General features: G+C 43.6%; 1 protein-coding gene across 1 annotated transcript in view; it reads right to left on the minus strand.

Moving 5' to 3' along the window:
* sos1 (son of sevenless homolog 1) overlaps positions 1 to 24,612 on the minus strand; it is a 249,486-nt gene that overhangs the window by 167,311 nt on the left and 57,563 nt on the right. The window contains exons 3-5 of the mRNA XM_084319043.1: positions 23,525 to 23,656; positions 21,028 to 21,192; positions 12,998 to 13,207 (exon numbers count right to left, since the gene is read on the minus strand). Coding sequence (XP_084175169.1) covers positions 12,998 to 13,207; positions 21,028 to 21,192; positions 23,525 to 23,656 — 507 coding nt within the window. The remainder of the gene's footprint in view (positions 1 to 12,997; positions 13,208 to 21,027; positions 21,193 to 23,524; positions 23,657 to 24,612) is intronic.

Below are 24,612 nucleotides of genomic sequence, written 5' to 3' on the forward strand. Positions count from 1 at the left end.
TAAGAAACAATGGTAAACACTGAAAAAAGCCATTTATAAGATAGTTCCCCTTTAAGCACATGTATAGTCAATTGGTCCTGTTGTTCAGCCTCACAATGCTATTTGATAGTAAATGTGTTTATATGTCCCACCCTCTGGCCTCTGAAGTTGCTAATTTCTTTTTAATTTGGGCCTCACAGGGTTAACCTCTTAAGCCCGAGATATACAGTAAAAGTGTATATTTTCAGCATTATGTTTGTTTACCAATTATTTTAACTGTTATTAGTGAAATATAAGATTATAGAAATCTCAGGGCATTGAGTCGGAAACCGGCGCATATTGACAGGAGGAAGTGGCACAGCCAAAAGTGAGTGTAGTCTTTTGAAGGAAGAGACTCAGGGCTTTCTAATTTCGAAAAACTACCCTACCCAGCTCACACCAGCCCCTGTCAATCATCTGACTTCTGGATTTACTTTTTAATTTCTCTTATTTTTTGGGATTATCTCCCACAAACCTGAACGTTATTGCCATAAAACAGAACGCAGTTAGTTTCTCTACCTTTCTGTGAACGTCTTGCAAAAACGGTGTTGCAATATGATGAAAAATGGTGGAGAAATTTACATTATAAAAAAGATGGCAGAATTCAGTACTGTATCTACAAAACCTTCTGTTTAATCATCTTCCCTTTATTCATTTGCTTAGATTTTTCAGGTCTGGTCAATTTTAGCATGGTGTTATTTACAGTCAAAGATATATTTTTTTTTAAATAGAATTGATATTCTCCTTTGGTTCATTACAATTTACTCAAGCCTAGTAACAGACACACTATTTCTGACACTGATCCATATATGTCCCTAGATTCAGATACCAAGAACATGCAAATGGACCATTTAAAAAAAAATTGTAAATGTTTATTCTACGTCCTTATGGAATGAGTGACATAAAAAAAAAAGTAAAAATTTTTTTTTTTTTTTTTTATGGGTGGAAGAGCCGCACATTGACGGGCAAAGAGCCGCATGCGGCTCGCGAGCCGCGGGTTGGCCACCCCTGCCCTAGACTATTTGATAGCTATGACGTGGAAATGGTGCCTAATGCACTGTCAGATCACAGCTATTTACTCCTGAAAGGTTCATTTGGTATACTATCATCCCAAGCCCCAAGATGGCGATTTAACTCGATACTGCTGAAAAACAATGAATAGCCATTCAACATTACGTCCGCCTTTTGCTCAACCAATCAGAGAGGGGTCTGCAGAAATGGGCTCAACCAATCAGAGAGGGGTCTGCAGAAATGCAGCTACGGAAAGTAGAGACTCGAAAGGAAAAGGAGAATACAATTCAAAGTTGAACTTATTAAATTCCTGCGGAGTAATGCGAATTCAGTACAGGATCCCAGAATGTTATGGATGTCGGTAAAGGGTTTTATCAAGGATTACACTACGGTCTTTGCCTCCAACCTACGCAAGAATCGTTCCAAATTGGCAGAGCTGGAAACGCTTTACTCCTCGTTGTTCTCCTCTTTACAACACAACTACTCGGTTCGATTGGAGACTCAAATTAATGTGTTAAAAAATTAGATTAACTCCATTTTAAGACAACAATCTGAATTTCAAATACGTAGCACAAGACAACATTATTACTTTCATGGTTCTAAACCAGGGGTCTCAAACTCAATTTACCTGGGGGCCGCTGGAGGTAGAGTCTGGGTGAGGCTGGGCCGCATCAAATATTCCACAAAAAAGGGTTTCAAGCATTCAAAAAAAAGTACAACTGATCCAATCTTCTCAATCCTTAGCAATAACATTTCAGAAAATGAACAGTTCTTCAGAACATGAACAGTTCTTCAGAACATGAATGGTTCTTCAGAACATAGGCTTCTCAGTGGTGTCAGTAGACTCATCCACAGCTATGGAAATGCACTGTGCATTTTTTTTTTTTATTCCGTCACAAAGCTGTTTAATCAAATCACCGGCAGCCAGTGTTTCAGTTATTCTGGTTGCTGTGCGATCTGAGGGGGCTTTGCTTTTGTTTGCCTTCAAACATGGTCTCCATCACTCAGTCATACATTATTTTCAAATTGCCACCCTTCACAAGAGCTACCGTTTCTTGGCATATAGTCACATTGGTTTGGTGCTAGGACTCAGGATGAATGCATATTTTTCAGTCCATTCACCTTTGAATTGCAGTCGACTTTTCTTTTACTGACCATCTTTGAAAATGGCTAGAAACTAGGCTAGTAGCTACATTTATCTCACGGAGATAAAACTGGGAGCGAGTTTACTGTAGATGCGCTGTCAACTGACTCGGACTGAAAGAGAGGCGTCTCTACTTTCCGTAGCTGCATTTCTGCAGACCCCTCTCTGATTGGTTGAGCCCATTTCTGCAGACCCCTCTCTGATTGGTTGAGCAAAGCCCCTCTCTGATCGCTATAGTTTCCCAACAGGAGTAAAGTCTGGAACGCACCACAGCCTGTCACAAGCAGTAGAGATGTGTCGTAGCAATCCGAAGTGACATTGACCACCAGACTCTTTCTCTTAAGGCATTAACTGGGTTAATTAATATAAATGTTATATTGTAACTGTCTAGTTACACATTGGTTCCGAAACATGTATGTTCCAGGCTGCAATTAAAACTTTGAATCTGAGAGTGCTGGACCGGCTTCCTGCTTTCTTCTAACTGTCTAGTTAGGCATTAACTGTGTTAATCTAAATGTTACATTGTAACTGTCTAATTAAGGCATTAACTGGGTTAATCTAAATGTTAGGTATTGTCACACCAGGATCAGTTGGTATGATGAAACACATGTTATTATATGTTTGATTGAAATGTTGTGTCTTACTAATAATAACTAATTCCTTGGTCAATAGAAGTCTCTGTGATACTTTCTGAATATGATTTGGGAACATCAAATGGGCAGGGTTATAATAGAAGAAAGACAGTGTAAACAATATAATTAACTCTGAATATAATAATGAGGAAAAATAAACAGGATACACAACAAGGTGCATGAGATGAGGTTATATGTAGAACATGGTACAGTTACAGTAAGTGGGGAGTGTAAACACTAAACAGTGATTCAAACCCCCTCAATGTACAGTTTCTGACAGCTGGGCTGTGTTGAACTTGTCACGTGAAATAACGTTATGTGTTGTCACGCGAAATGTGCATAACGTTATGAATAAACCGCGAAATAACATAACGTTATGTTATATACACGCGAAATGTGCATAACGTTATGAATAAACCGCGAAATAACATAACGTGAATGAATGAATGAATGAAAACTTTATTTAACAGATTGCAGAATGGGTACAATACAGTACGGCTCAATACACACAATTGGATGCAGACCTGAGAAAGACGTTTGTCTTGTTTCCATCAGGGTCCCCCATTTTCAATACATATCAATGTTATATAACGTTACAATGTACAGTTTCTGACAGCTGGCTATGTTGTGAAATGTGCATAACGTTATGAATAAACCGCAAAGTCACGCGAAATAACGCTATACGCGAATCTGGTAGTACATTTCTTTTTATCTTCTTGATATGATAACATTACGTCCGCCTTTTGCTCAACCAATCAGAGAGGGGTCTGCAGAAATGGGCTCAACCAATCAGAGAGGGGTCTGCAGAAATGCAGCTACGGAAAGTAGAGACTCGAAAGGAAAAGGAGAGACGACTTGCATTCCGTGAAGACCCGCCCTACTCCCCTACTCTGCATCTGATTCGCAGACTGTGAGTGAGGGGGGGGAACGCTGACGGGATGCTGAATGTGATTGGACCAGACCCGTACACAGACACAGACAGTGGCAGTGCAGCCAACCGCTTATGCAGAGCACTGCTCGCAATCAGAGGAGATAGCGAGGATGCATTTGCCTTCCACTTTACTTGATATCACTCCGGAATCACGTTTCAACCAAGTCACTAACATAACGTTGCTGTCATGAGCCTGCGCTATGGTAGCCTACAAGTGATAAAATAAATAAAACTTCCAACTCTCGTGCAACGTCTCGGCAAACAGTAGGGCGCGGGCCACATTAACACTACACTTTGATGTCAAGTAGGGGGCCGCAAAATATCATTCCTCGGGCCGCAATTGGCCCGCGGGCCGCGAGTTTGAGACCCCTGTTCTAAACCAAGTCACCTACTAGCTATGAAGATACGTTCTAACGCAAAATTTGCAGATATCCCTACTATTAAGAACCAACAAGTACTTGTTACAGATCCCGAAAAAATTAACGATACCTTCAAAGAGTTTTACTCCAACTTGTACAAATCAGAAATGGTTTTCGATCAAAATAAACTGGATACATTTCTTAATCAAATTAATCTACCTAAACTCTCAGAGGAAGACGGTATACCTCCAGAACTGTACCTATCATGTTGGGATGTAATTGGACCCATATTACTTGATATGATTTTATACTCGATCAAAGAGGGGAATTTCCATAAGAACGGCAATATTGCACTCATAACTGTCCTCCTTAAAAAAGACAAAGACCCTACCGATTGTGGTAGTTATAGACCCTTAAGCCTCCTCGGAACCGATATTAAGCTGTATGCTAAGGTACTAGCCATCAGACTTCAAAAGCATATGACATATTTAGTTCATCCTGATCAGACTGGATTTATAAAAGGCCGCCTTATCACGGATAATATAAGACGGACTAGATATGTTAGACGCCAGTAAGGATGCTATTGCACCTATAGCTGTATTATCCTTGGATGCGATGAAAGCCTTTGATAGATTGGAATGGTATTATTTATGGGCAGTACTCGGAAGGATGTGGTTAGGAAACGGATTTATTAATATGATAAGTGTTATACAAAGACCCATCGGCCATGATAATAACAGGTAAATTCATCTCCACACTCTTTCCGGTGTCGCGCTCATCCAGACAGGGTTTCCCTCTTAGTCCCGGACTATTTGCTCTATCTTTAGAGCCTTTAGCACAGTATATAAGACAATCCCAATCCATAGAGCCAATCTCAATTAAGGGCACACAACATCATATTAGTTTATATGCGGACGACGTAATATTGTTCATGCAAAACCCTACCACCTCACTACCTCATCTTCTCAAGTTGATTGATGATTTTGGCAATCTATCGGGATTTAGGATAAACTGGCCAAAATCGGCCTTCCTCCCACTTAATGTCCCAGCGAAGGCAACATTCTTTCCAGGAAATATACCAATGGTAGAAAATTTTAGATGTCTTGGAGTTGAAATATTCCCTACTATAAGCCAAACGGTGAAATATAATTATACAAGACTTCTAGATAGGATCACAAATGACTTTGACAGGTGGTCAAACTCAGTACAGGCCCGAGTATCAATAGTTAAGATGGATGTTTTACCTAGAATCAACTTCTTTAGCTCAATGTTGCCGTTACCCCCTCCTGCTGATTACTGGAAAAAATTACACTCCACCGCATATAAATTTATTTGGAATAACAAACCTCCACGAATAAAAAGATCCACTGCACAGAGAAACAAAGCCGATGGAGGTTTAGCATTTCCAGACTTCTACCACTATTTTAAAGCATACTCTTTAAGACCACTGAGCACCTGGTTTGATCCTCAAGCATCTGTATCCTGGAGAACATTAGAAGAAAACATAGTGGCACCACATAGATTGCAGGATATAGTATACATCAAATTATCAATTAAGCAATGCGACTTGAAATTTGGCCCTCTTATAACATGTGATTCGGATATGGCGTGACACACAGAAAAAATGTACTAACCAACACAAATGGCATAGCCATTCTCCCATATTTAATAACAATGCACTCCTTATTGCACAACGACCTATCAGATATCCCAAATGGGAAAATCAAGGCATACATACATTGGGAGATATATTCAACGAACGGGGTTTCTGTAGCCATCATGAAATTCAGAACAAATTTAACCTCACCAGCTCCACTTATTATTTCTATATACAGTTATTAGCAACTTTGAAGGCCCATGGAGTCCCATTAAAGATACCACTTGAGCACCACAGATATCACAAATTCTTCTATGAAAGGGAGACATCGAGAGGCTTCGTATCTGACTTTTATCATCACTTACTAACATCTTCGTATGGAATTCTTCCCCTAGACTCAGTTTGGAGGAGGGATATACCAGACTTGAAAGTATATTTTGATTGGCAAGAAGTCTGGGCAAACGTTCGACTAGCATCACGCAACCCGGACCATCAACAGATTAATCTTAATTATATTCATAGGATTTACCTGACACCTATAAGATTGAACCGAATGGGGCTTAAACAAGACTCTCTATGCTCCTTGTGTTTAAGAGGTGATATAGGTACATTTATGCATATGTATTGGGAAAAAAGTTGATAGCATCACGATGGATTCACCAGATAAAATGTGCCGGAAGGTATGGGTTCTTACCTATCTCGATGTGATTTATTTAGAGATATATACAGCAAGAATTTTAGGTGTCAATGAAGCCAGCATTGCAATCTGGCTAGAAATGGTGGAGAGAATAAAGGTTAGCATATGAATAGTAATCTCTGGTTAGAAACGAATAATGGATGGTTTATTCAAGGGGGGTCCTGAGGGGGGGGGAAGAAGAACGAGCAAGAGCATATGTATGTACTGTATTGTATAATGGGGATTAGGTATATATCTCGTAACCTACATTTATTGATTCAAATACAGGAATGTATATTACTGTGATTTATTGAGATATTTACTGTTAATGTTTGTCTGTCAAAAAAATTATAAAAAAGTTTAAAAAAAAATGCCCATGCCAAAAATAATTGGCCTTTTTAAATTCTATAACATTTCCAGGATTTGCATATTATATATAAAATACATTGCCATTGTTTTATTGTTGAAATGGTGTCAAACAGTTTTTCCTTGTCAACAATTCACTTTTGTTTATATTCACATCTGCACCCAAATACTAATAATCTATGAACTGAATACATTTCCTACCTCTTACAATCTTTGCAATGTTCATTTTTGTAGTTTTCTTTGCTCTTACAATGTTTATATCCCATTCGTGTTAAGTTTCACTTTTGGATTTGCGAAGTTGTAATGAGTCCGACCTCTGACAGCAGTTCGATTACGAGGGAGATCATATAGACCAATCATATAGACCAGTGGTCACCAAACTACGGCCTGCAGGCCGGATCGGGCCCGCCTCCACATTTGTGGAGCTTACTTTTTTTTGTATTTTTATTTTTATTTTATTTTTTAAGATGGCAGCATCCCCATTGTCTGTGCTGAATGTTTGTTAGTGTTTGATTATTTCTTTTGGTTTTTAGTACTTTTAAACATCCATTTTTAGTAAGTAGTAGTTTTCATTTGATCCTTTTTCATTTTTCATTCACCGATTTGTGGACTTTTTTTTAGTGTCCTGAAAGGCGCCTTATAAATAAAATGCATTATTATTATTATTATTATCATCCAGGAGGGAAAATACACTTTGGATAGTCCTGGCCAGGAAACACTTTGCAACTGTGATCTCCTCTGGCAATAGTTGGATATTGTAATGTGTGGCGAGGGATTGCAGCAATTCCACTGAGAGAAACTGGTCTGAGGCTGGATAACATGCCTGTATGCCTCTCATAAGTTGTTCTCCAACTCATGAGAACCTGCTCTCAAGCTCTTGCAGCATTCTGTCGAGGACTGGATAGAACAGTCTCTGTCTCAGCTGATCTCCTGAGCTGAGGTCTGAGCTGATGACTCAACTACATACTCGTCCATCCTTTTCTGCTTCCTCCTTTGGCTGGTAGTATGTTCCTCAATCCCAAGGCCATTACATATGGCCTTTGTCCTGTCATACATGTCCACTGCCATCTCTGAGGTGCGATAACCTTTGAGTGTGTCCTGCACTGTGCTTTTAAATAGTACAGAGCTAGGTGGTCTGTAGGTACTGTATATTTATTTCATAAATAGTGTTATTTATTTCATTAACACTTTGGTTGCCTTGGGTTAAATTCATGATATACCATAGATTGCCAGCTCTATTTGTCTATGGAGAAGTACCCCTTCTTTGCAGGGCTATAACTTTTTAAATTCTATTGCTACATTGCCATTATTAGGGCCCATTCAAAGTCCTATATGTATTGTTCATTGTGTAGCAACGTTAAACTTTTTCATTCACATATTCATAGTAAAGTATGGTCTAATGTATAAGTATGTTTTCATCTCTTTCTGCAGCTTTCTCCAGAACGTGATCTATAGCCCCAAATGCATTATATTGATGATGCAATACAGTTTTATGGCAATCAGCGCGATATAAAAAATTCCAACTAGACGTACTTCTAGAAGTTACTACACGTCATCTGATGTTGACCGGATGGGCTAGGGGGCGTTTATAATTCCGTGGGCAGCGTTATACCAATCATCTAATGTGGGTCAAATGTTGATAATAGCAGTTAGTATCGAAGACGGTAACGTTACACGCTGAAACTCACCCCAGTCTCCGCGCGCCGTTGGGCGATCATCGTAGAGTTGAAATCTTATCATTATGGGATGTAAATTTACCCGGTCCATCTCCAGCTTGTATAATGGTATATACGTCCAAATCATGTTGTTTATCGAGTTATTGGCAATCGATCACTGTGTAGCGTGACGAGCCAGAGTCGCGGGACCTATAGCGAGCGCCCGGAAGTACTACGGACGTAGCACAACCTCTATGCCACTTCCTGTTAAAGCGATTGCGCCGATCGGCCACCAGATGGCGCTCCTGAACCGCCAGAGAGCTCAGTGGGTCCTGCTGGTGGATCTCAGGCCAGCGGAGGGGACATATGAATCCGATCGCAGATTTTTGAAATATTGATATAAGGACGCTGTACAGCGTCCCCCGGCAACTTGAGCATGGCCCGCAATGGCGTCAAAACACGTTTCATGGCAGTCAAAGTGTTAATAGTGTTATTATTTATTTCCTGACTTTCCTTTCTGTGAAGATCCCGGAAAGGGTTATTAATATTTGGTTATGTGTGGCTTTCTGGAAAACAATAAATGTTTACGTTTAGGCACCCCTGCGATCGTCACACTCTGTTACAAACTGACCCCGGCCCCCACCAGAGAAGGGAAAAGTTATGTGGCCCTCACAGGAATAAGTTTGGGGACCCCTGATATAGACCAACAGTCATATATAGACCAATCATATAGACCAACCATATGGACCAACAATCATATAGACCAGTGGTTCCCAACCTTTTTCCCCCCAGGGACCCCCAAACATCTCTGATGAAATTCGCAGACCCCCTCCTAATAAGATACCATAAAATACTTTTTTTTTTTCATTTTAATAACAAACTGCTTATACACAGGCATATGCATCACAATTAGACCCACTATGCTTCTTTGACTTGTGCCTTCAATCAACAAATCTCATCTTGCACCATATGCATTTCAAAATGTTTGGCCAATATTCAAATGCTGTATTCATCCTCTCAAATCAGGCCCTAATGGTGAACGGTTTGCATTTATGGAACAAATCAATGCAACAAATTAAACTAAATATGAGACAGGAAATTCCAATCAGTAGCAGAGAGAATCTGTCCTAGCTGGGTTTAATACCTTTTTTTTTGTCATTTTAATAACAAACTGCGTATACACAGGCATATGCATCACAATTAGACCCACTATGCTTCTTTAACTTGTGCCTTCAATCAACAAATCTCATCTTGCACCATATGCATTTCAAAATGTTTGGCCAATATTCAAATCCTGTATTCATCCTCTCAAATCAGTCCCTAATGGTGAACGGTTTGCATTTATGGAACAAATCAATGCAACAAATTAAACTAAATATGAGACAGGAAATTCCAATCAGTAGCAGAGAGAATCTGTCCTAGCTGGGTTTAATACCTTTTTTTTGTCATTTTAATAACAAACTGCTTATACACAGGCATATGCATCATAATTAGACCCACTATGCTTCTTTGACTTGTGCCTTCAATCAACAAATCTAATCTTGCACCTTATGTATTTCAAAATTTTGGCCAATATTCAAATCCTGTATTCATCCTCTCAAATCAGGCCCTAATGGTGAACGGTTTGCATTTATGTTGAATGAAGTAAGAATCCACTGCAGTAAAAATATCCTCACCTCGAGTGGTGGTAGTAAGGTTGACTGACATGAGAATGTCCTGCTTCAGATCCTCATTTTCAATATATTGCACATAAACGATGAGCACAGCCTCGTCTGCGACAGTTGTAGTTTCATCAAGTTGTATGGCAAATGGACCCTTTCTAAGCTTTTCTGACAGCTGCTGCTCGCAATCACTTGACATCTTATCAATTCGGTATTTCACTACATTGTTCGAGAGTGGTACTGATTTTAGTTTATCCGCCACCTGTGGGCCGCACAGTTTCTAAACCATTTTGATGCAGGCTGGTTTGATGAGCTGCTCGCCAATATTGTGCGGTTTCTTTGCTTTTGCAATTAAAAGCGAACACTCAAAGGAGGCTTCGGTAGCCTTCTGTAAATCACTGCCACCCCTGCTCCACGCTACTCTAACATCAACAGGCTTGTTCGCCTTGAGAGACTGTTCTTTCCTCCGAAAAAAGTCTGGATCCTTCCCAACGGTTTCTGGGTGCTTAGACGCCTGATGTCTCTTCAGCTTGCTGGGCTTCAGGCTCGAGTTTGCCAACTTTTCTCCACAAATCACACACTCAGGTCGTTTGTCTGGTCCCTCAGTGAAGCCCATGGTGATGTAATTTTCGCGATTGCTGTAGGTCCTAACTTTTTTTGCAGATGAGCTGCCATCATCTCCTTTTCGTTTGTCACACATTTTCGCCTCTGGCGGCTGACTGCAGACGAGCCGAGAAAGTTAACTAGCGTGCTAGGCTAGCTACAGAAAGTGATACAGTCAACTGATTCGCGTTTTAGCGGCTACCCGGTAGCCTACTGTTAACATTCAAAAATCATGTCTAGATGTTTATTTATTTATCTTTTTTTTTTATTGTAGTGGAGAGACTATTCATGCTTCTGATAAAAAAAAAAAAAAAAAAAAACTCAAATCATCTGTGGTCTGGCGGACCCCCTGCGCCCCCTGGCGGACCCCCAGGGGTCCGCGGACCCCAGGTTGGGAATCACTGATATAGACCAATCATATGGACCAATCAATTTGAAGCACAAGATGTTTACACGCTTCCAGTGCACTCTCAGTGTAGTAGAGCATGGTGTTGGATGTCTATAGTAAACATGATGAGAAGAGCGTGGTGTTGGATGTCTATAGTAAACAGTAGGGGTGTAAAGGTACACGTATCCATACCGAACAGAACCGTTTCAGTGTGTACCGTACCGAACGGCTGTGTAGTGTACCAAAGGAATACAACGGTATTTTAACCACTAACGACTGCCCACCGGGGGCTGTTTTTTTCACAATCTAATATAATTATTAAAAAAAAAAAAATTATTTTATAAGGCGATTATTAATTTCAATATAGAATATTCGTTGACAGCCCTACAAGTACAATTAGTTACTGCACACTACATCACCCCTGAGTGGAACATGGAAAGCCAAACTTTCCCCCACTGTACCGAAAACCCGTACCAAACCTCGACTTCAAAACCGAGGTAAGTACCGAACCGTGGTTTTTGTGTACTGTTACACCCCTAGTAAACATACATGATGAGAGAAGAGTGTGGTGTTGGATGTCTATAGTAAACATACGTGATGAAAACAGTGAAGAAACCGCCTCATTCACTTGCTCTCAGAGCAGGACTTTGATGTATTTTGACATTGTGTATTGGGAGCGTTTGACAGCTCGCGTACACAGAGCAAAGGAGGCGACAATTACAATATGGAATAATCTGGCGGTACAGTTGAAATCCACTGTAAATTGAGATAAGATAGTGGTGGTAGCTTGGGGGGGGGTGGAGAGTGGGTTCTTCTCTTTCTTATTTTGTCCTCTACATATCTAAATCTTTATTGTATATATAATATTATATAATATATATATATAATACAATTGGCAGTATTAGGGGGTGGGAAGCTGATGGGTGGGGATCGGACGTTGTGGACAGCGACTCCTACAGGTCGGTTGGTGCGCCTGCGCAGTAGAATCAGGAAACGACGGGGGCGGCGTACCCTCCAAACGCAGACCCCCGACAATGAGAGATCGCGCTGTGCAGGTGAAAAGATGCGACTGCTGCTTCCTCGAGTACCGGAGGGGACACGTGATGTAAGGCTTAGTCCACATTGCAGCCGGCTTGTGGGAGGCATGGCCTAACAACGTTCGAGACAGGGGAGGGTAGAATTGGACGATACAAAATTGGGATGAGAGAAAAATTGAAAAATGGGAGAAAAAGTAGATCAAAAACAAACAAAAAATAAATACTCCGGCAAGACAAGCGCTTACAACGTTGCATCAACTAGGCTGCCCCCCCCTCCCCCTCGTTCATATGTAATGCCGGATAACATGGGATGGACTACCGCAACCAGTATTTGGAATGGCGATCAGATAATTGGATAATTTTTTTTGCATTACACCAGAGACAAGGTAAGGACAGTATATATCCAATCTTGCGTTGATCTGATATTTTTTTCTCCCACGATCGAAGCACGGAGGGGCGCCCGGCTCCAAGCCCCCTTTCATGCGTGCATGAGGAGACATAATAACGATAATCTAGCGTTGATTTCAGGAAGATTCGATAATCAGGCGAAAAACGGCAACGTGATAAGTGGATTTAACTAAAGGGCTGTTTTCGCGTCTTTTCCTGGGATTACTCAGAATCACTCAAAATATAACCATATTCACCACGGTATGAAACGGAAATGTACGGATGAAAAAATAATAGTTTTTTTGCATGTTGACCAGAAGAAACTCACTGACAATCGACAACGTTATTAGATCCATAGCTATAATATTTAATATAGTTTTAGCACTCGCAAACACGGCATTCTCTCCATTGAACAAAGCGCTGGCACAAACGGCCATATGCCCACAGCGACCTCCGGGGGTCAATGTGTTAAGAGGTTAACGTAGTCTTGCTGCAATAAATGAATGAATCCCAAGAAGAAAAGCACACGTACGTGATGAGAAAAGAGCATGACGTTGGAGGCGAAAGGCTCCCTGAACACCTTGATGAGCAGGTTGAGGTGGCGCAGGTACTGCCGGCCTTCGGCCATGAAGGCCTTCACCAGGTCGTGGTAGCTCTGCTCCTCGGCTGCCGACGGCTCCTCGTCCATCAGGGGGAAGCCGCCGATGTCCTCCTCGTCCTGGTGGAACATGTCCATCAGCACCTGCCGGGACAGAGGGACGGTGAGGAGGACAGCGATATCACCTACAACGTGACATGCATAGATGTGTTGATATATGGGACATTATTCTTATTCGATATAATAAGGATATTTATTCGACTAAAAGTTAGTATGTGTCAGACAAAAATATTGTTCTAATTTGTTGAAATTAATTAACTAATTTGCAGTCATCACTGCTAGGTAGGGCTGAGCAATAAAACGATAATGATAATTATCGCGATATATTTTAATAATCGATATCGAGCGATAATAAAAAAAAATATCAATAACGTTTTTTTCTTTTTTTGGTGACCTGCAACAGGGCAGTTTTAAAACCAGAGACAGTGGACAGACTTGTCTTTCTTGCCTGCAACTTAAAGTAATGGCTTTGCTTGTCCAAATGACAATACTGACCAAATTGAGATTTATTTTTCACTAACATAACGTTGCTGTCATGAGCCTGCGCTATGGTAGCCTACAAGTGATTTATTTTGTTTGCTTTGTAATTTAAAATACAGTTTGAAACCGTCTGTACATAGTAGGCTATGTGTGCTAGCAGAGCTAGTCTCAAGTCGTGAGTCACGGTGCACATGTGCGGTATTTTGTCCACCAAAAAAGCGCCAAAAGATAGAAAAGAAACTAGCAGAACCAGAACTATTCAACTCCCCTGGAGCCACAGTCAACTCCCCTGGAGCCACAGTCAACTCCCCTGGAGCCACAGCCAGCAGAGAAGTTTACTTTCGCTTTCAAACCAGCTGCAGCCTGATAACTGGAGTGTGAGGTGCTGTAACACTAAAGATGGCGGCAACGACAAAGAATTGCTGCAAAATAAACATACATCTGTTGTTTTAAAAAAATATTTTTTTAATACTTATAACAATATTGATAATTAGCGATATCGAGTGATATGATAACATTATAATATCGTTATCGTGATATCATTTTTGGCCATATCGCCCAGCCCTACTGCTAGGTCAGGGAGACTTTAGGTGTGGGGGGTGGGCGGTGGTTAGGTCGGGGGGAGATGGTTAGTGAACTAGGGTTAGGGGTGGGTCGGGGGAATGTGTGTGAATGTGTATGTATGTATGGTATGTGGCTGGGGTCGGATCTGCAAAACCTTATTGTTGTCTTAGATCTTTTTCTGTCACTACAATTTGATAATGGGTGATGGTAGGTGTTGTGAAGGACCAGATTAAACTGAGAATCTACCTTTATTGTTTGATATACTTTGTATATTATTTATATATATACACGGAATATCCCTTTACCTGCGTTCAAACCAGAGTAATATTCGCTCTCCTATTGGACAGCACCCCCAGGCGCCAGCGCGCAAGCCTCCAACGGCAAGTTCAAAGACAACTGCAGGCATGTCGGAACATGCCCGGAGTCAGCGTAGTGATACCAGACAAGGACTGAGGTTGGGACTGCGGCAGGTGCGAACAGTAGCTGTTCATCCAGTTCGGTAAAACAGTGAAGTGAGCAACCTTGCGTCTAACAGAGCATTGAGAACCGCGTGCGAATAGAATGGTAAAAGTGTCAGAGTTTAATGAAGTAACGTTGAGTTCGACTTAACCTAATGTGAAGTAAATAGTCGTTCATTTATTGTATATCGTGCGGCCACAGTTCTTTCGTGTGTAGCATTACCCAGCGGTTCGTCGTGTCTTTAGCTAGTGTACTTAACCAAGCTGTGTGGCCTAAATACGTCGCCCACACCCAAGGAGTCCTAGGCGGAGAACCGTTGGACATGTACACAGGAGAATCGGCGTCGGCGACTGCAGAACCATTACTGGTTGGATTATATTGATTTGGAACGTGGTACCCGGAGAAGAGCATCGTTGATTTCCACTATCGTTTGGGATTCAACCTCGTGAGGATTACAACTCGGGCCGGCCTCGTGGACGGGGCTGGCTAGCTGTCATCAATGCTGTCGAGCATCTGGATTACAATTATTACTTTGCTGCTGATCGAGGGAGTTTACAAGGACCGACTCCTGTACCTGGAGTCTCTTTATTCCTCATTGAATCAGACGGAGTACCCGAACATTCCTCTACCCTCCAGGCCTTACACCCCCGGAGGGAACCCATTGTCTCCAGTCGGTACCAGTGTTGCCCTATATAGTTGCTACTATACGACAGGTGGTGTCAACTTAGACCCATCGTAGGATTCCTGCTATTCTTAGTGACTCATGCTATTGACTGACTTTACATATATTCTTCGCCATACAAGCGCAACCCTAATTCTCATTCTGTAACCTAACGTTGCCTAATAATAATAAATTACCCTCAAATACTATTTCTTTGTCAATGCCGTATTCTTGTGGGTGTTCACCATCTATATTTGATGTACTGTCTGGCCAGTAATTAAAGTACATAACTAGCAGTGGTTTAATCTATCACAATCTTTAATACAGTCAGGGTTTTGTAACCCCTCAGTTACAATTGGTCCTTCGAGCCGGAGGGTATCAGTGTAATATTTAATATAATATTAATATTGACATGGCCAGCGGTGAACACTCCCCAAGCGGCTCCCCTAAGCTAGAACGCACGCAGCGCAAACGTAAGCTACCTCCATATCTGGAGGAATTCGCTTTCGTTCTACCCCCTAGCTTATCTAAACAGACGTTAAATAAGGATAAATCGGATAGTCTAAGCATGTCCAATCCTATCGACTTGGCGACCCTGCCAGTAGAGACCCCAGTGGGTTCAAACGAAACTGACTTAGCTCACGGGGGGGACCAAGTGGGACATGACGTGACTATACCTCCAGACAGCATCACCGGGATAGACCCCGGAGCGCTCCAGGATAAAGAACGCGCTCCAGGGATAGAACCCGACACACAACCAAGAGAAGATAACCGCGCCCAGGAGATAGACCTCGGAGCGCGCCAGGAGAACAGATCTCCAACAAGCCCTGTCAGCACCCGATCACCTCAGTCAGTGTCATCCCCCAGCGAGGCGGACCAGAGACTGGCGCAAGCCTTGATCGCCACGCTGACAGCCTCAACCGAAAGAGACCGACTCCAGGGTGAGCGCGACCGGCTTCAAGCAAAGACGCTTAGTGAGCGCGAACACTCTGCCACGGAAAGAGAGCGCCTCCACGCGCAACTCCAAGCGCAAGCCCTTAGTGAGCGCGAACACTCTGCCGTGGAACGAGAGCGCCTCCAGGCTCAACAGATGAGCGAGCGCGAACAACGAGAGCGCCTCCAGGCGCAACAATTAAGAGAGCGCGAACACTCTGCAGCGGAACGAGAGCGCCTTCACACGCAACTCCAAGCGCAAGCCCTTAGTGAGCGCGAACACTCTGCAACTGAACGAGAGCGCCTCCAGGCGCAACAAAGGAGTGAGGACGACCGCATAAGACTGGAGGAGAGGCGCCTTCAGACGGAAGAGAACATCGAACGAGAACGCGCCAATGCACAGCGCGAAGCAGAGCGCGACCGGCTGCAGGCGCAGATGATAGAACAATTGATCGCCAGGGCGACACCCCCTCTCTCCGCACGGAGCTCCCGGAGATCATCACGACAAGGGTCTAGGGCACCTTCCCCTACCCGACAAAGCGACCCGGGACCCGGCCAACAGGAGGAACCTGTCTACGTCTCCGAGCCCCCTCCCCGACCGGTCCATACGAGACCCAGCCACTGCCAGCGAGGGTGTTTGTTGACATTCCTTGGAAGAACATCTGAGATAAGACGGAGTGTCTCCCAGAGCGAGGGAGAGCGGTTCACAGTGAATGAAAGTTTAATGGTGTGAAAGGTTAGCAGTTGTCATGACAACACGTCGCATGACAACCAGAAGGCGGGGCCGTCGTTGCGACGACGAACATCTATATCTGAACGGTGTTTCCGGGTGTAGGGCAGACTAGAATCTGACCGAGAGCGAGTAGGACTGAGATCACACAGACACTCTCTCCTCTCATTGAGAGAGAGGGGGGGGGGGGGGGGGGGAGAATGCCACATCACCAGTAGCTTCGGCTACCACGAGGATGGTCTTGGCTAACGAACCGGCCTGACCACTATTGGACTGAATAACAAAAGGACGATAGACGAACACACCGAAAGATCATTAGAATAGACTCTTCAAGGACGATACAATTTGATAACATCTGACAACATCTGATTATGAGGTTCTGTTTATAGCAATAAAACAACGCTTTTCCTCATAAGGTATCTCACGGTGTCGAAGTGTCGAATTCTTACGGAGGTGGAGAATTATTATGGTTTATGGATTGCACTAACGGGGGGAGATAAGGATCTTATCTACCAGTATCGGAGACGTCAGGACCATTAAAAGTACACAACGCAGAGGAATTGGATGGAGGGCCAAACAGACGAAGACGTGATACTGGCCAGTTTGATCAGGATCTTACACTGGTGTAGGTTAGAGTCTCGCTACTGCTCTTCATCTTCTCTGCCTTTTAAACCTAGCCAGTTTACAGATAGCCCAGTAGTTCTTAACACTCAACACAGAATCTGGCAGCAATTTAGACGCCATTTCAAGTTCTGTTCTGCATCTACCATGGCCCCAATATGTAAAAACCATCTGCCTGGAGTTTAATAATGGGATGAGGCCATAGAGAGAATACACACCACTACGTCCTGTGCTCGTCTCAGCCTCATACAACTCAAAGTACTGCATAGAGCTCTTTTCTCCAAATCCAAGCTTTCCAAGATATACCCGGAGGTGGAGGATAAGTGCAGCAGGTGTCATAATACACCCTGTGATCTTAGTCACATGTTCTTTACGTGTCCAGAACTCCACACCTACTGGAGTGGTATTTTCGACACTTTGTCCACAGTACTCAATTTAGATCTTTTGCCATGTCCACTGAAAGCAATCTTTGGAACCCCTATTGAGACACTAGCTCTTAACTCTAAACAAAAAACAATTATTGCATTTACATCCCTCTTAGCGAGACACATTATATTGTTAGACTGAAAATCCGCCAACAGTCCTTCCATAGCACAATGGCTCAACAATGTCATGTTCTTTCTCAAACTTGAGAAAATAAATATACTATCAGGGGTTCAAGTACAACATTTTACAACATATGGCAGCCCTTTATAAGCCATGTTAACGAGCTACAGTGTCTGTCTCCCGGTTGATCCCGATGTTCACCTGCTCTCTCAAATATAGTCTTGTTTGCTGGGTCTCTCCTTCTCATGTGAACTGCACTGCTATGTCGGTCAGGCCTACCCTTTTTGGGTGAGCCGACCTGGTGTCCAAGGGGCCTCTCCTTTCTGTGTGAATTTACCTGCTGGATCTAACGGAGCTCTCCTGTACGCGTGTTGCTTTTTAACAGCGGAGCAGTGCAAGAATGTGACAATTTGACCATGTGACCGCGGCAACGCGAGAGAGCGGCAGTGCGGACATAGGCTGTCTCTAAGACAAACTCTAACCTTAACCAGCTCCTTAACAGCGCCTAAACTTAACCGTTCTAACCTTAATCAACTCCGAAACAATGCCTAACCTTAACCTTAACCTTAACCATGCCTAACCTTAACCATAGAAAGAATATTGCCATTCTCTAAGACAAACTCTAACCTTAACCAGCTCCTTAACAGCGCCTAAACTTAACCGTTCTAACCTTAACCAACTCCGAAACAATGCCTAACCTTAACCTTAACCATGCCTAACCTTAACCGGTGAAAGAATACACGTTAAAAAAAAAAATCATGTTAAAAAAAGAAAAATTTGATGGGATTCGAACTTGTCAACAACGGACCGCAGGACCGCTGCGCTGCCAGGTGAGCTGAGCGCCGAATGAAAATCATCGCGGATTAGGGCGGTTACATAATGCCGCAAGCTCTGCCGCTCTGCGGTTGCCGCGCCTGCCGCGGGGCGTGTCGCAGCCAATCAGGGAAAACGCGGAAGCAACGGCAGCACTGCTCCGCTGTTATTAAGCAATAGGCCTCCTGTACCTGTCGAGCGGACACTAATTAGATGCTAGATCCCACCCCAGCCACAGTAGTTAAGGACTTAGATCAGTGGTTCTCAAACTACGGGTCGCAACCCAAATTGGGGTCGCAGGTAGGTGACAGTGGGGTTGCGCATTGGAAAGTAAAAAAAAGTGCGGCTGGGTGGCGCAGCGGACTAATCGCTCGTCACCAACGCAAGAGACACTGGTATCGAATCCGGCTGTCAGCGTTGCCTCCGGCTTGGCCGGCCGTCATACTGGCTCAATTGGCAGAGTCAGCGGGAGGGAAGGCGGTGGGGTGGTATTCTGGTCGTTGTAAACAGCGACTCCTACAGGTCGGTCAGGGCGCCTGCACAGCGAGGGAGGGAGATGGTGTTATAAATGTGTATTGATAACATAGTCCTGTAATTACGTTTTCTAATAAATATGCCTGATCAAGTTCAACAACGTGTGCTTTTATTTTGATATTTCTTAATTCCATGTTGAAATTACGCGATGTGGGGTCCCCAAAAACATTCCTGAATAAAATGGGGTCACGGTATGAAAAGGTTTGAGAACCCCCGACTTAGATGACGCTTGTGTGTGTGAATGTGTGTGCATGTGTGTAGAGGGGGGATGGGTGGGGGGGGGTTCAGGGGGGTGGGTTACTGGGAGGGCTCCGTTTGTTTATTGTATTTTCATTCATCATTTATTTTATTACTGTATCTGTATTACGTACCCAAGATGTGAGTTACATTTATTTAAAGTCATGTTTGTTTATTTTATTTTTATTTTTTTTGTAATCCGTCACAGATGTAAGCCTTGGGCCTCTACACAGAACACTTCGTGCCCGTTTGTGTTGCTTTACATTTTTGTAATATATTTTTTTATTTATCCGTATTTCAATGTCAATCTTTTAATTTCAATGTCTTTTGTCGTTTATGTAAAAAGGGAAAATAAATACCAATACAAATATCTTTAAAATAAACAAATTTGTTTAAGGTTAAAGCAATACAAAAACGATTAAACAGTAAAACAAACAAATTGGCCTTAAGTTCAATCTTTACAGACTTATCTTTTCAGTCTTAGAAGAAAAATAGCTGCAGATTTTTTATTAATTTGTCCCAAATCGGTATCAGAGCCAGACATCTTTACCCAGTACCCACTGAACTAGACAGACCCTGCCCTACCTACCGACCCCGGCCCTTACCCAGACAGACCCTGCCCTACCCACTGACCCCTTACCCACTGAACTAGACAGACCCTGCCCTACCTACTGACCCCTTACCCACTGAACTAGACAGACCCTGCCCTACCTACTGACCCCTTACCCACTGAACTAGACAGACCCTGCCCTACCTACTGACCCCTTACCCACTGAACTAGACAGACCCTGCCCTACCTACTGACCCCTTACCCACTGAACTAGACAGACCCTGCCCTACCTACTGACCCCTTACCCACTGAACTAGACAGACCCTGCCCTACCTACTGACCCCTTACCCACTGAACTAGACAGACCCTGCCCTACCTAATGACCCCTTACCCACTGAACTAGACAGACCCTGCCCTATCTACTGAACCCCACAGCACTACAAGTAGGGATGGGCCAACCTTGACAGTGTGTGTGTGTGTGTGTGGGGGGGGGGGGGGGGGGGGGGGTGAGAGGGAGTGTGTGTGTGTGTGTGCGTGTGTGTGTGTGTGTGAGAGCATACAGTATGTGTACAGTATATACATGTGTGTGTGTGAGAGAGAGAGAGAGAGAGAGAGAGAGAGAGAGAGTGTGTGTGTGTGCATACAGTATGTGTGTGTACAGTATATACATGTGTGTGTGTGTGTGTGAGAGCATACAGTATGTGTACAGTATATACAGAGAGAGTGTGTGTGTGTGTGTGTGTGTGTGTGTGTGTGTGTGTGTGTGTGTCTCCCACCTTGTCAGCGCACATGGCCACAGTGATGTCCTGCTGGGAGATCTCGTAGTGCCGGATGTTGCGGACATAGTTGCCAGCGAGCTTGAGGATGTCGGCAGAGATATACTCCAGAACGGCCACAATGTACACAGACACCTGGTGGTCTATCTTGTACCCCAGAACCTCCTACACGCGGAGAGGACACACGAGGAAAATTAGTTTGTACCCCAGAACCTCCTACACGCGGAGAGGACACACGAGGAAAATTTGTTTGTACCCCAGAACCTCCTACATGCGGAGAGGACACACAGAGGAACATTTGTTTGTACCCCAGAACCTCCTACACGCGGAGAGGACACACAGAGGAAGATGAGTTTGTAAGTGTCATGGCCACAGTGGCTCGACAGGGACATTAATTAAACATTTATTCATGGTTAGCTCCTCTTGTAGGCGTGACTTTGATTTTACAAATTCACTCAACAGTGCACAAGTAGATTTCGGTGAGCTTCAGTCAGCTTCTACAGACAGGAGCTTGACCCCATTAACTTGCATTGGTTTGTGGCTAACTATGTGGAGCTAGTACAGTATGTGGAACAGCATGGATTGTGCTAATCAGTGAGTTAATGTCCCATTCCTGACAGCATTCTCATTCAATAAGACCCATGGGGAAGGTCAGGTGCTAGGTGATGGCTAAATGTCTCCCCCTCCTGGGGGGAATCAGACACACAGTGGAATTCCCACCATACTCCAGATTATAGACCTTTTTACTGTTTGTAAACAATGATGACGTTTTGACTCCAGATGTCTTCAGGGACAGTCTGGATGAAACCATGCAACGTCTGACAACCTGTCTGTGTGTCTGGTTACCTTCACCTAGTCAAGTGCTTTCTGACGACCTGGAGTTTTAGCAATGAAAAGACAGCAGAGTGTAATAACAGTCTAACCAGGTCTGTAAGCATTAAACATTAAACACCACAGATCCCATCCCTGCTCTAATGCTCACTGTAGCAGGAAATGAGAACTGTGGAGACAACACTAAAGAAGTGCTTATTTCATGTTTTGAGAGCTGGGTCAGGATTTAAAAGATGCATGCAGTTTAGATTTGGAAGCAGATTTATGATGACAAAAAAAGGACTATAATATCTAATAGTGTGTGTGTGTGTGTGTGTGTGTGTGTGTGTGTGTGTGTGTGTGTGTGTGTGTGTGTGTGTGTGTGTGTGTGTGTGTGTGTGTGTGTGTGTGTGTGTGTGTGTGTGTGTGTGTGTGTGTGTGTGTGTGTGTGGAGCAGTTAGGGGTTAAGTGTTGTTATGGAAAATGTTATCCATGTCCAATGTCCATCTGTGTTTAAATCTCTGTACAGCTTGACTAGTTTAATATAGGTCAACTAGTAAACTAGTCTGACTACAGCAGACACTAGGCTACAGTCTGACTGTCTCTTTAAAGGAAAACGCCAAAATTTTGGGAAATTCGCTTATTTGCCATCTTCCCTGGAGTTAGACAAGAAGATACATACCCTTTTCTTCTCTGTGCGTGCATTAGGCTTAGGGAACAGCCGCTCCGTTAGCGTAGCTTAGCTTCATCACTGGAAGTGGGGCAGACGTTCCCTACAGTCCCCTACAGTCACGAAATACACTCCAAATACAACTCCAAAACGTTCCTGTAAACATGTTGTGACCTGTGTATTTACCACGTGGAGAAATAAAAAATAATTGAATTCGACAATTACGTTTTCTAAGCAAATATACTCTGAACTATTTTTTGCCGAACCACTCCTCTCGGGGCGCAGTCAGTGATTTCACGCAACGCAGTGATACTTACTAACGTGACGCCAGTTTGTTTACATTCTCATTTCATTCAAAGGATCCGAACCGATTGAAGTTTATGGATACCATGACTTCAAATCCTCTTACCTTGACGATTAAAAGCCTCCCCAATTTAGAAAACAGCATTCCCATGGCTGGTGTTGATATGCTGCTACTGTAGCTAATGAAAACCAACAACCGGACACTCAAGCAGATAACTAGGCTAACTTCCGGTCGGGGGGTTCCAAAATAAAAGAGCGACGTCTATAGCACCGGAAATAAATTTATTTTGTACATTATCTAACGTTAACACGAACCTAAACTAACTTTAGGTTATTTGTAACGTTAGTTTAGGTTCGAGAATGATTCACTCTGCCCATCCTTTGTTCTTAGTCATTTCCACGACAGTGTCTTGCTCAAGGACACTTCGACACACTGCCCGGGAGGAGCTGGAATCGAACTGGGAACCTCCGGATTACCAGATGGCTGCTCTACCTCCCGAGCCACTGTATCCCCTGACACACTGTCATCTCGGGACACACATCCAGTGTGTGCGCTAGTGTGTTGGTGTGCGTGTGTGGTGTGTTGTGGGTGTGTGTGTGTGGTGTGTGTGTTTGTTGGTATGTGTGTGTGTGTGTGTGTGTGTGTGTGTGTGTGTGTGTGTGTGTGTGTGCGTGCGTGCGTGCGTGCGTGCGTGCGTGCGTGCGTGCGTGCACCTTGAGCAGTGGGTGTATCTTGTCCACAGGCAGTGCCAAGGGGTTCCTCCTCTTCCTCTTCTCTATGGCCGCCTGAGCGTCTGCAATCGCCCACTTATCTATGGGGTGGGGGAAGCTCTTCTGCACGCGCTCCTGAGAGGGGGGGGGGGGGGGGGCATTTAGTATGGGGTTTGTATGCATACTACTACTACTACTACTGAGCTTAAGACACACATCAGTTCATAAACATCTACATGCATACATCTGGCAAGTTGAACGAGTAAAGTACAACATGAGTAGTATGTTGTAGTAGTAGAGCAACAAAACACTGATATTGTCACAATTAAATTCAGTAGGACGGTTAAGTGCTACCCGTTTTAAGAACACACACACTATACGTTCTTCCTGTGACCCGGGATGGTAGAAATCAGAGATAACCCTCCGATCAGGGATGTCACTGGGATGATGGGACTCAATGAATGGTACTCTGACTTTATGAGGCCATGACATGTTTGTGTGAGCTCTTGCACCCAAATGAGATTTATATCCTAGTATTGCTAGTTATCAACAACTAATTTGGGTGGAGGAGCTCACACAAACAAACGGCTTATGGCCTCATTCATCGTCTATGGAGCAGCCCCAGATTTGACATCCCAGTTTGGAGGGTTCAGAGAGGGTTCTCTCTTTAGTGGTGCGTGTTCACAAATACTGACTGCACTGTCCTAGGGCACAGGAGGAACATTATACTGAACTGTCCTGGGGCACAGGAGGAACATTATACTGAACCGTCCTGGGGCACAGGAGGAACATTATACTGAACCGTCCTGGGGCACAGGAGGAACATTATACTGAACTGTCCTGGGGCACAGGAGGAACATTATACTGAACTGTCCTGGGGCACAGGAGGAACATTATACTGAACTGTCCTGGGGCACAGGAGGAACATTATACTGAACCGTCCTGGGGCACAGGAGGAACATTATACTGAACCGTCCTGGGGCACAGGAGGAACATTATACTGAACTGTCCTGGGGCACAGGAGGAACATTATACTGAACTGTCCTGGGGCACAGGAGGAACATTATACTGAACTGTCCTGGGGCACAGGA

The sequence above is a fragment of the Notolepis coatsorum genome (assembly GCF_963971535.1).
Source record: "Notolepis coatsorum genome assembly, chromosome: 7".
NCBI classification, from domain to species: domain Eukaryota; kingdom Metazoa; phylum Chordata; class Actinopteri; order Aulopiformes; family Paralepididae; genus Notolepis; species Notolepis coatsorum.